Here is a 13,310-nt window from a genome sequence, read left to right as displayed (position 1 = left end):
AATTGAGAAAATGAACTTACACGGGATGTTACCGTCACAAATGGAACCTAATCTAAGACAACATGCAAATACAGTGACGTTGCGAAGTGAAAAAGTACTAGAACCAAATCCTGACAAGAATCTTGGTCAAGATTCTACCCAGAAAAAGTAGGAGAACGATGAACAGGTCCAAACGAAACCTCCATTGCCCATAATTCAACCTCTAATTATAGGACGATTAAACCAACATTGAAGAGGTAAGGAGGAAAAAGAGATCCTCGAAGCATTCAGGAACGTCAATATCAACATGCCATTGTTGGATGCCTTCAAACAAATTCCGCGATATGCCAAGTTCCTTAAGGAGCTTTGCACCAACAAGCGAAAGTTGACTGGAAATGAAAGAGTAAGTGTTGGTGAAAATGTATCTGCGGTGTTGTAGCGAAGGATGCTAGTAAAAAGTAAAGATAGGGGCATGTTTACTATACTATGCAAAATAGGCCACTTAGGAATTAAAAAAGCTATTTGTGATTTAGGAGCTTCCATAAATGTAATGCCTTTTTCCATTCATGAATTGATTAACGCGAGTTTTTTTGATGAAAATAGGTGTTATCTTTACTGTAGACTTTTATGTGATAAAAATGGAAGAGGATAACGCTCCTAGGTCTTCAGACATCTTGTTGGGGTGACCTTTCCTTAGTACTGCAAATACTAAGATTATCGTAAGTAGTGGAACCCTCACGATGGAGTTTGACGGGGAGATCGTGAAATTTAACGTTTATGGTGTTATTAGTCATCCTAGTGAAATTTTGAATGTAAACCGTGTCAACATAATTGACTCATTAGTAGAAAAAACTTTTGAGTCATCTTATGGAGATAAACCTAAAATGATGTTTGATGATTTTGATTATGTTAATGAATTGTTGTCCCCGATGAACACTAAACTTCTACCTTCTGTTGTGCAGGCACCAAATCTGGAATTCAAACCACTTCTCAAGCATCTCAAATGCACATTTTTGGAGAATGATGAAACTATTGATAACTTAAAAGGAATTAACCCCTTGACAGGCACAAATAATATTTTCTTGGAGGAAAAAACGAAACCAAAGCAAGAGGCGCAAGGACAATTGAACCCAAACATGGTAGATATGGTAAAAAAAGAGAATTTCGAAGCCCATATGAATGAAAGAACTTAGTTGGAACAATCTCAATACTAGTTGGGGCGTCAAGCTAACGACATTAAACAAATGCTTGTTGGGAGGCAACCCAATTTTTATTTTTATTTATTATTTATTACTTTATTTTTTATTATTATTTATTACTTTATTTTTTTCGATATTAATAAATTTCTCTTCTTCTATCTAGGTAAACCGGTAAAGAAAAAAAACTCAAGAATTGACATGCTTTCACAAACATCCTTTATTCTATCCCTATTCCAAGTAGGAATAGCGCATCCCTACTTTATACTTACCCAAAAGCTGCACCCGAACACCTACCCTACAGCCAAACACCCTTTCTTCTACACCTTCAAACCCTAAACTTTTCCCCAATTTCACCAAAATAACCCTCCAGCCGCCGTTCCCCTTCTCCCTCACCTCCACCACCGATTTTTCCAACCACCATGGTTAGGACTAGAAGCAGTACCGTGACCAAAACCTCATTCGCCGTCAACAGTCGCTGGCGCTGATTCTCAGCTCCCCAACACGTCAATTTAGCTGACGAACGCCTTCCCTTCCTTCCTCTCATTCGCGCGACGCTGAACCTTCTCCTCCTTGCAGCTATGCATGAACGACAGTGACTACATGAGGAGTTTTTCTAAAACCTTTTTCTTTCAAATATTTGGTTTCTATTTTTCTTTCATATCAAGGATAATGTGTTTTAAGTAGGGGGAGTCATTCCTCATTATTTTTATAATTTTATCTGCTGCTTTTATTGTTGTGTTACTATTGCTGCTGCCTTGTGCTTGTTTTTGCCCACATTTATTTTTAGTATATCCTGTCTCTTTTCATGCCTAAGATTTTAACTAGGAATTGCCCACTGTTTGACCTGCGAGCATGATTCTTGTCTACTGAGTTAGTTATGATTTTTCTATATTGATTTCATCTCCACTGTTTTCTTTTTGTTAGGCTAAAATAATTATGATTAATAAAGTTAACACTATCTTGCTTATAGTAAAATCGATTAAGTCTAAATGCAAAGAGGACACTTAATACAATTGCATGCTAAATTTCTGTTCATGACTGTTAGGGAGTTGCCGAAACTTATTTTTGACACTTGATTGTTTTTCCTAGTCCTCCAAATTAAAATTTTGTTTCATGATAATAATAAGTTTTGATGCCTCCATGGTTATGTGTGCAGCATAAAACGTGACTAACTGAGTAACCGGGGTAAGGTGCTTGGGTTGTTATCTTACTTCACGTCAAAAGGTTGTATGACGTGTTAGGAAAAATCCACTAACCGAAATTAAACAAAAAATTTTAGGAATGTGTTGGGTTGAGTAACCGGGGTGGGATGCTTGGCTGTCATCTCTCTTCGCATCAAAAGTTTCAATATATTCTTAAGAAAAAAACATATATAAATATAATAAATTAGGAGTATGTTGGGATGAGTAACTGGGGTGGGGTACTTGGTTGTCATCTCTTTTTGCGTCAAAAGGTTCAATATATTCTTAAGCAAAGAAAAACGAAAAATAAAAAAAAGAAGGAAAAAGAAGTAAAAAACAATAATAAAGAATTGTATTTGGGGACTAAATGTGGAAACAAATTGGGTGTCTTGGTAAGTTTAGTAAATTACTTAATTTTCATGAAATAATTCAAGACGATTTAATTTTTGTGTGTTTAAATTGGAATACTTTTTCAGTTTTACTTAAAGCAAGCTAAAGGTTCTCTTTATTTTCATATGCATTATGCCTAATTTTTATAAAACTTTGGAGTGATACTTCTTTCATGGTAAAATCTAAATTTCATGGTGGATAGGATCCATACTTGAGGGAAAGTATGGATTAAGTAGGGGGAATTTGATAATATTTTGGAATGACATATTTTTATGTATTAATTACATATTTATTTTGAGTATAATCTTACTAATTTGAGCTATTTATGGTTTTTTTTATATTGTAGGGACTAAATTGAAGGCAAAAGAAAATTTGGGGGTAAAAAGCATGAATTTAAAGATAAAATGGGCCAGCATGCGAAATAGAAAACAAATGGTGCCGAAAATGCAACGTGTGGCAGACTTGGTGGGAAAAAGTGCAAAGAAGAGATTTTATAAACACGAGACTCTATTTAAATTTAAATTATATTAGGATTGTTGTTAATATTATTTAGATTTAATTTTAACTTTTATCTTTATTTATCTTTTAGAATTTAATTAGGAATACACTAAGTTTTCTAAATACTATAAATAGGGGATGGAGTGACACAAATTAACACTCATTTTTTTCTATAAAAGCTCCCTCTCCCAAAAAGCTCTAGCCTTTGTACTTTTCATTTATTCAATAAAATTTCATTTTTATTAAGTTTATTTCTTTTTTACCAAAAAGCATGAGCCACTAAAACTCATCTAGCCAAAGGTTGTTGAGGTTCCCAAAAAGGGTTCATGAGGCTTAGAATCTGCATTTAGGTTTTTCAACGAGTATTCATCGTTTCTCCACATTGCGGGACTGACGCTTCCGTCCATGTCCCTTTAAAAGTAATCTTTTCATATTGTGCAAAGGCGATCGCTTTATATACTTTGGGAATGTTGCACAGTCGGTTTGTTAGCTTATTGCGTTTGTGGTTGTCGAGCCCAAGAAACAAAATGGCGTGACATTCGCCATTGAGAAATAATGATCTAGTGTAAAACGGTCCCACAAAAGTGACGGTTGGCTAAAGTCAGGTTTCTCTAAATCGTAAGTCTAAAATCTAAGTGGAGCTGGTGGTTGTAGGCGTCCTCTTCTACTATAACTGGCTTATTTTGTTCGAGAAGGATCACTTAAAAGCCTAGGATTGAACCCAAGGAGGATCGAGATAACCAGATGCTAGAATCTCTCCATCAAAGACTCTCTTTTCTCAACTCTGTTTATTTTTACAATTTCAATTTCAATTTACGCAATCTCAATTCATCCAAACTTTTAATTTTGTTTTTTTTTTTATTTTTTTTCCACGTACGCCGTTTTTCTTGAGCACGACTCTACCTGAGATCTCAAGGAATATGAATTTGTGTAAATCCAGTTCATGAGAATTTAACCCTACTTTTCTTATACTATTCTTTTCTTATACTATCTAAGCTTTGGACATCTGAATGCTATAATTGACATTTTTATTAATGAAGTGTCTAAAAAGAAAAGATGCAATCAGGAAAATTAAATTAAAAAAAAAACAGATAGGCGGAGAAGACATTGTATAATGATGAAACATCCATATGCAGACCCACAAAGTCAAAAGGGGAATATCATTCCCTAAACTGTAATCATTTATACATTCGATGGATAACAATTGTGGATTAGGACAGAGCTTGGGAAGGGGAAGGCTGTCAAAAAGAAGGAACACGAAGACCCAAAATGACTAGGACATTAGCTACAATAAGAGAGCGATTTGTCTCCGGCCCGGTCTTCTTTTGATTCTTTCACTTGGGGATATGTGCTTTAAGCTGCTGCGCACTTCTGCATTTGCATCCATCTCCCTTTCTCTTACCCGTATGACAACTTTCCGTGGGGTTGCTCACTTGCTCTATAAGCTTCGTCAAATTAGCACCTTCGACTTTTTATTATTTCCGTCAAAACCCCCGCCTTTCTTTTTCTTCTTCTTCTTCTTCTTCTTCTTGCCCTTGTAGTTTTGTACCCTCCACCCAGTGTCCATCACTTCTACTTTGTGTTTACCCAAAAAGGTTTGTCACCTCAAGAACCTGTCACGTAGGCTGGCAGGTCAAATCTTTGATAATGTCATTTAACCATGTAAGATTTAGATTGTTATTTCAGTCAAACACCCTTTACTTGGAGAAAATTTAAAGTCAATGAATACCCCCATGCCATGACCATGAGACATGAGATGAGCACATGAACTCTATCGGTTTTAGTAATGCGTGAGCCTTGGGATTTTATCGAACACTTGTAAGAGGTACAATCCCATCCATCCTACCATTCTTGTCCTTCCTATGACAACTTTCCTAAGCTTAAATGAGTTTGTTTTGCTAACCTTCCTTTATTCTAGTCCATTAGATGTGATAATAATGTTCAAAGGTATAAACCCTACAACCAATTTCTTCCATAAATGTTTATTTAATTATTTCCTCCTTGCTACATTTAGGGAAACAAAGCAGTTTAGCAAATGGACTATTAAATTTAAAAAATTGACTTTTTCATAGAGGAGTCCATGAGATAGAAGGCTGGAAATGAAGTGTGTCAAAAGGAAACTAGAGTCCAAAAAGAAAGGTGCAACCAGGAAAATTTAAAAGAAAAAAAAAAAAGGAACGGCGGAGAGGACATTGTATAATGATGAAACATACATACGTACGTCACCAAAGTCAATATAAAAAGGGGAGCATCATTCGCTAAAGTGTAATCATGAGATTTATACAACAAATTTTCAAACTTGATGAACCCATACTTTCCTAAACCTCCACCAGGCCCAGGGCAGGGCAGGCAATGCTGGCTGGCTGGCCGTCGGTTGACCCCACAGTCCAGAAGCTAGTACCAGAATAATATAAACATAGAATAAAGGAAAAGGAACTTGGAAATTACATAGATTTATCATTTCTATTAAGTAAGCAAATTAAATCATTAGTGATAAACAAGGGAAGTTTCTTAAGTTAAGATGTAAACATCAAGAGCTCTGTCTTCAATTGTCGTTGTGGAACAAAGCATTGCTTGGAATGGACCCCTCTTTTTTCATTTTTTTTTTCTCTTTTTACCTTTTTTTCCTGGTCTGCTCTTTTCTACCCTACTTTCGCTTCAGGAGTCAAGTCAGCTGCCTAATGAATAATGACCAAATCCTTTTTTTTTTCATTTTAATTTTGAATTTAGCTGAATATTTGATGAACTGCTGCTGCTATTTCATCCGCTGATCTTAGCGCAGAGTCGTCCTCCATCTGCCATTCCCATTTCCAACACAGACCCAGATAAAGAAGAAAACAAAACAAAACCAACAAAAAAACAAAGACAACTGTTGAGAAATTTTGGAACTAGGGTTTGAGCCACGACTTGTTCCAACACCAGTTTGAAAACGCAAACTAAAATTTGTTTTAAAAAAGAACAAACAATATTACCTTGAGATTGAACGAGTAAAGAACAGATGCTCGCGAAGTGGTGATGTTGAGGTGCAAAATCGTTAATCTAAGAGTTTCCAGGGTGACAATGGCTTGTATCAACTGACCAGCTCTTCTTGAACACTGAATCTTTAAGTTGACATGATTGTGTGTTACATTAACCTCTACTTCAGCTGCACCTGTTTTGCTTTCTGCTTTTACTTCCTCCCCGCAATGTCCATCTTCAGATCCATTTTCATATTCTTGCTGATGAATTTCCATGGCGGGATTTGACATGCTATTGTTGCTTTCCTCGACTTTTCTCGTTCTCTTCTGTGCTTCCAGGGATTGAAGAAGTTGCTCTAGCTCCTTAACGAAGTCAATTGCACCAGCTATGATTGACGCTTGGTCACCCTGCAAGCACAAACCCAAACATGATTTTTTTGTGAAAGAAAGTAGAGCTAAATAGCCCAACAGGGGGACTAAAATGTTGGTGAAGGATAGATTGTTATACTCTTTGGATATAACATGGAGGCATGAGAGAGCGGAGAGAATTTAGATAATCGTTCATTTGACGTCTACGGTTTCGTTCAACGGCAATGTGGGTCATGCGTTGGCATTCAACTTCTTCTTTGTTCTTGGCTGCCTTCGTTCGTTTTCGCTTTCTTCGTTCTCTAGTAATCGGAGGGGACTTTGTGAAAATCTTCTGAGATGAGGAGCCCAAGTTGGGTTCTCTGCTACAATTGTCAGACTTTGGTTGGTGTTGGTTAGACCCAGAGCTGAGAACTTCAACGCATGAGCTTGAAGGTGGGCTTTTCTTAAGCTCTTTGGTCTCGGATTTGACTGGTGAATGTAAGTCGAGTACTGTTTCATGGGTGACACAACTTTCCAGCTCGAGGGCTTGAACTTGGGTTTCCATTTCAGGAATAAAAGGATTGGTGTTTAGCTCCCAAGGCTTCTTCATGTGTTGCAGTCTCAGAAGTGTCTGGAAGTTGGGTTCTTTAAAGGCAAAAAGCTGAGGAGACTCCACGCTCTGAAGCATCTGAAGGAATGGCATTTTCTCTTCAAAGCTTGGTATTGAAAAGTGTGCTTCTTCTTCTTCTTCTCCAAGCTTTAATCTCTCACAGCTAATAAAACCTTGTTCTAAGCATTCCACCTCCGAATGCTCTCCTAGGAACTGCAATGAGTAATTTGAAGGGAGAAAACAAAAACAAAAGGAAATAAGCAAAATTTTTAACTTGGCTCAAATGCTAACTATCTAAAGATATTTGAAAAGAAAAATATCATTTAATTGGGTGGAGGCCACATGGTTCAGTCTCTCTCAGCAGATAAAGAGAGAATGAAAGCAGAATGAGGGTAGAATGTTGAAAGAGTAAGGAGTAGTGCAGTAGCAGATGTTAGTATTTTCCTGCAAAACAACATAAGATGCATTGAATGCAAGCATTTTTAGTGTAAATGCAGTCTCCATCTTGAGTCTAGAAACGGGATTCGAGAAAAGAAGAAATGCAATAAGAAACACAAAGTCCTAAAGCAAGCAAAAGAACATACATAAGGATTAATGGGTCCTTGGGGCCTCTCCATAAACAGCTTAGCAGTAGTTGAAGTAAATGCCCTAAATTCTTTCTTTTTCTCCTTCTGTGTCCCTCTCTCAGTTACCAACATTCCATAAATTGAAGCTAACAAATCAATACAAGTAATAAATGTAACCCCAATGAAGTACAATAAGACCCTAACACCACCCCCATAGCCAACACACAATTTATTCCTCAGTTTCTTGGTACTGGTAATAAATGCTTTGAAGATTTCTCACTGAAAAAAGGGGGGGGCTGTAAACAGAGTTGAAATGCTGCAACTGGAAACTGGGATAAAACAATGGTGAAGGAAAAGGAAACGAGCAACAGATATGGTAAGAAACGAAGGGTGGAAAATAGCCAAAGTGAGAGTGATAAGATATACAGTATGTATTTGGTTATTTGGGAGTGGGAGGGTTGGTGAGGGTTTTGCAGAAGAGTAGAGAGAGAGAGGGATTGTCTGATTGGAGATGGCAGTTTTGTCTAGCAGCGGGGACAGACAGTTGTGGGGACTCCCTTTCGAGCGTACACCAAAAGGAAAAAAGCTTTGGAAAGTCCTCCTATGGATTTTGTCACCCGTCTGATTGATGATGGGTCATTTCCTTATAGCGCATCTCCACCATTTCCTTCGTTTTTAAAATATTAATATATGTTTTTTTTGTGAATTCCCCATTTTACTGCAAGTCATATAATCCTTCGTTTTCCGTTTGCACATGACGTATGATTGGAGCCTGAGAATTGTGGACACCGATTTCATTCGATAATGACTTTAAAAAAATTATCCACTTGAACTGCCGTTTATTCATTTTCTACTTGTAAAACTAAATTGCACGTCTTCAGCCACACAGCCAGGGGGGATTTTCTTTCTAAACAAAACTGGTAACTTTGGTCTTGTCCTGTAGTTCATAGATTTATTATGCTCGCACATAGTAGAGCCAGTCAAAAATAAAAAATCCGTAAATGTTACCATTGCCGGCTGAGCTGCGATTCATCTCATCAACAATATATCCTCGTATATCATCATGGATAAACCAAAGCCCCAAGATTTCAAGGAACCTTATCCTCTTTTAGAGAGTTGAATTTTTCATCCTTCAGTTAAATCAAACAGGGTTTGTCAGCTCATTTACAAAATGAATGAGAGGATGGCATAACCCCATTTCACATGATTCTTGTGACGCAAAACTCCAGTTGTTGATAGACTTCAATTATTGGAGGCAGTTGCTATACACCTGTGTTGCCAAATTTTGCATTTTAGTATCAAAACAGTACCTTTACTATATTTTAAATTGCACTTTAGTTTTTTTATTGAAAAAATAAACAATTTACTCTCAGCATATTAGTTGAAGTAGCAAAATAATCTCTCTAGAGGTGTGTATTTGGTTATTTTTGTTAGTTATTTGTATTTAACCGGTAATAGTTTTTAATAATCGAATTAATTTATTCAAACTATCATATTTGATTTTATTGAACCAATTTAACTCGGTCAGTTAACCGACTTCACCGTACTTTTTTAAAATATTTTTTTGTACAATATATTCTTTTATTTTGAAAGATAAACATTCTAGATATTGATGGTGCTGCAGTCGCGTGAGAGAATAATAAAGGAGACGATGAAGCATGTGTAATGATCAAAAGGCTGAAAGATTGGGTGACGATGAAAGAGGGACCGAAGGAGGCATAAGGGAGAGACAATGAACTGATGAATGTTTGCAAAGAAAAAAGGAAAAAAGGAAGCTAATTAGAAATCCTTCCCTCAATGGGAATCAATGAAGGGATCCTTTTAAATATGGTGGCTCCTCATATGCTATTGGTTGTACATGCAACAGCCGCTATTTCTTATCATTGCCAATTAAAATGGCAAGAGAAGAAACACTTAGGTGGAAGAAAGAAGCTAAATAAGAGGAGCAACTTCCATCTTTCACAATACGATGCTTATCTGTACAATGTTTGGACGCAATACTTTATTCCTACAAGAGTTGTAAGGGAAAGCGATGAAGTTTTAAAATATTGGCGTCAAACATAGGGAAGTCTTGAAATTTTGGCACACGTCCTCTAGCTTCATAAGCTTTATGTAAATGAAGAGAAAGACGAAAAGATTCCTTAAGAGGTCAACCGTGGGGAATGGAATCCACCCCACTCCCTCACATAAACCAAGGCAAGATCTTCCCATTCCCTCTCACAATCTAGAAAGAAGGTGTGATTGAAAGAAGATAGAAAGTACTCTTCCATATGGTCTAATAATGGACATAATGCTAATTTATTTTTAAAATTTTAGAATAATTTTTAGGGTAAGGTTGAACGTCTGTTTTATTATTGAAATAAAAATTTAATGATTGTTGGTGTATTTCGTCTTAATTTTTATTATCTTTCACATTTGGTCATCCCAGAGATCTTTCTGGGTCAGGCTCAGACTAGGCCTAACAAGGAATTTCTAAACATTGTCTCTGCCCAGGCCCTATGGGCTTTACATTTTATTCAAGCCCAATCTTAAATAAAATAAGGTAGTTCAGGCGTAGTGGACCCGGTTTGAGAGACAGAAGTTAAATACTTCACAAACTAACAAGTAATTTATATGTTTCTAATGGTACTGAATATGGATCAATGAATATTGTTGTTGAACATGAAGGGCAATTTGCGATCTGCTTGGGCTATTTTTCTTCAGTTCTCCGGTTTCTCGAGCAAGAACCTTGTTTTAACTTATCCTTGTAGTTGGAGATTTAACTTTATTTTATAGGTTTTTTTTAGTATTTTATATGTTGGTTTAATAGTTTATGTTTGAAACTCGAAGTTGTTCCTCTCAATAATATCGTTTTCAAAATTTAAATTTATATTCTCTACTTTAAAATATAATGCACTTTTTTTAGTATAATATTACTACTATGTTTGCGTAGTTTAAAAAAAAGGAACATTGTCTCTAACCTTACCAAAAAATAATGAGAAATAAACATAGATTCAGATAACTCGACCCTTGCTAGCCTTGGGAACAAAATTAAAAGAAAGGTTATTGATTGTTTAATTATTCCCATGATACTTCTGTGGTTAATTACTAAAGGAAATACCACTAGGTTGATATTAATGAACATATATTTTTACAGTTCGGATATAATTATATAATATACATTCCAGAAGTGAATTTCTTTCTTAGCATTTTCCCAAATTTACGATATAACATGAATCTGATACATTTTCAGCACTTGTAGTTGAGATATATGGAGAATCCGAAGAAAGTTTAATTTGCAAATTTTAATCAAAGTTGGTACTTATATATGTAAAAATGTAATCTCTGTTTTAGACTTCAAATTAAGGCCTAGCTAAATACGGGAGTAGATAATTGGGCAACTTCAAAAGGCAATTAAAGTGTGGTCCTAGTAATGATGGAGAGGAAATTAAGCGATTACTATAAAGAGGAACAGAAAATGAGAGCTTCTAATGGCAATGGCATTGACACCTAACTAAAGAACCCTATAACTTTGTGCCTTTGTCGGGGAAATACTTTCCAGTGAGGATTGAGGAATATGTAGCCAATATTATAAGAAAAACAGCACACATTCTTTTGTGAAGAAGAAGAAGAAGCCCCTTTCTATGAATTTGTCTGAACACGTTGCTTAGGGCTAATTAGACATAAAGAAGTTTACAGAACTTTGGAAAAATCATAGCACCAAAGGTACACGAAAATTCATGAAACAAAAAGAGAAGAGAGAAGCCAGAATAATTAGCTTGTAAAATGAAAGCCATTTACATGATCTACATGCTTCAAATCATATATCTACTTTACAAGGAGGAGCTCCAAGCAATGGCACCGGCCCTACCGCACCCTTCTTCAAGTCAACCCAAACATCACATTTCACATAAACACCGTACTTCACTGTCTTTATAGCACCAGCTTTCCATCTCAACTTCCCCAGCAACACCACCCTCAGCGCCACCACTCCGTACGCCTCATCCATCATCAGTCCATTCACCACTTCCGCCGATGCTGGCACCGTCCCGCTACCCAGCAGAGGGGTCAGTGCCACCGTGCTCTTTGCCTCTTGGTACAGTGGTGGCAAGTCCATTGCGGGAGTAATCTGCTGGTTTCTGTACGAAACAGAAGCTTGCAACTTGTCGTAAAAGATAGAGACTCTCCTGTTGGGGTTTCTTGTCACGATGGTGAACTGCATGGAAGTGGAAATGATGGGTTGTGAGGTGGCGTTGAGTTGGTAGATAGCTGCACCTACTACAGCGAAACGAGGCTTGCGGGGACGGTAGATGAGGCACACAGCAACTGCTGATGCTCCTGCCAAGAGGAGGAAAATGAAAAGGCATAAGCCACAGGACCGGCCTGTGCCTCCTTGGCTGTGTTTTGGTGTCTTGGGTTTTCCTTCTTGTGTCATTTTGTCTTTTGGTTTACTTGGTCTGGCATGGAAGGTATTTGTATTGTAAAAGGGAGGAGGGTTCCTTGGGTGGTGGTGACCGGCCGAATGGCAATGTTGAAAATAAATACTACTATATTAAGAAGAATATGTTGTGTGTAACAAATGGAACAAAAGAGGAACCAAAAAAGGGGGGCTTGGGTCCATCATCCATGCCTCGATGGTTGCTAAAGTGGGCTTTTCCCCCTTATGTTTCGATTATAACAAACGAAGCTCCTGGGTGGGGTGCTCTTTTTCTTTTTCCTTTGTTTCTTTTGAATTTCTATATCTTAGCCTTTTTATTTATTTATTTTTAATTTTTTCACATTGCTTTTTGTTTTTCTAACTTTATTTTGGAGGAGTGGAACACTATATGCCATATATTGAAAAAAAAGAAAAGAAATTAGAAAAAGCAAAAACATGATTCATAAAAGCAATTGGTAATGAGTATGAAAGTCATATATTTAAACGGTAGACTCTCGTACCTATGAAGTCCTTCAATTTTAGGATCGAAGTTTTTTTTTTTTTGAAATTTATGATTGTCCGTTCTTATAACATTATTTAAATTCTATCATTAAAAGTATGTAATAACATCTTAATATAAAATTACATTCAACAAAATATTTATCATTAATTTTAATTTGAGGTCGTGATTAAATCAATCTTTTATTTTACCTCTATTAAGTAGTAATTAAGTTAAAGTATTCAAAACCTACTCATAGTTCCTTTCACCAGTTGTCTTTTTCCTTTTAACATTTTCTAAACCCATTTAATTAAACATAAACATTATAAAGTAGGTTATTCAAAGTTGGATGGAGCTGCGAAGCTGAGTGGTAGATAGCTTTAGTGTGGGGGCTATTCTACTGGTCGGGCATTATATGATGTTAGCATGTTAAACAGTTGGTAGGTTGTTACAAAGTCTGTTAAGCAGTTCATTAGGCAGTTGGTTCTCTTATGTATATAAAACATCAACAATGTATTGATTCAAGAGAAGATAATAAAGACTAAAGAATTCTTCTATATTTCACAGCAGTGGAAGCTTCCTATTGCGGACTGATATCCCAGTTAAAATTTGAACTATGAGCTGCACCACCATCTACTAACACACGTTATTGTAATTTGTCGCCTTATCCAATATATCAACGTTGGG

At 36.4% G+C, this 13,310-nt stretch overlaps 2 protein-coding genes across 3 annotated transcripts; both read right to left on the bottom strand.

Annotated features, from left to right (window-relative positions):
• Positions 1-4,323: 4,323 nt before the first annotated feature.
• LOC107912280 (transcription factor bHLH67) lies at positions 4,324-8,428 on the bottom strand. Of its 2 annotated transcripts, none has more exons than XM_016840376.2 (4): positions 7,747-8,382; positions 6,713-7,375; positions 6,220-6,612; positions 4,324-4,860 (listed from the first exon to the last, which is right to left on the bottom strand). In XM_016840376.2, the coding sequence occupies exons 1-4, from the start codon at positions 7,858-7,860 to the stop codon at positions 4,831-4,833; spliced, it is 1,200 nt and encodes a 399-aa protein (XP_016695865.1). In that variant the 5' UTR covers positions 7,861-8,382; the 3' UTR covers positions 4,324-4,830. The 2 variants fall into 2 exon arrangements, with proteins under 2 accessions (XP_016695865.1, XP_016695864.1); XM_016840375.2 differs by lacking the exon at positions 4,324-4,860 and adding an exon at positions 5,440-6,042 and having other exon boundaries at positions 7,747-8,428.
• A 2,928-nt stretch (positions 8,429-11,356) lies between these two features.
• LOC107912281 (NDR1/HIN1-like protein 12) lies at positions 11,357-12,393 on the bottom strand. Its single transcript, XM_016840378.2, has one exon. The coding sequence runs from the start codon at positions 12,140-12,142 to the stop codon at positions 11,528-11,530; it is 615 nt and encodes a 204-aa protein (XP_016695867.1). The 5' UTR covers positions 12,143-12,393; the 3' UTR covers positions 11,357-11,527.
• Positions 12,394-13,310: the final 917 nt, after the last annotated feature.

Source organism: Gossypium hirsutum, chromosome D11 (assembly GCF_007990345.1).
Source record: "Gossypium hirsutum isolate 1008001.06 chromosome D11, Gossypium_hirsutum_v2.1, whole genome shotgun sequence".
Classification (NCBI taxonomy): Eukaryota; Viridiplantae; Streptophyta; class Magnoliopsida; order Malvales; family Malvaceae; genus Gossypium; species Gossypium hirsutum.
Note: the sequence above shows the minus strand (reverse complement) of the source record. Positions and strands in the feature narration are given on the sequence as shown.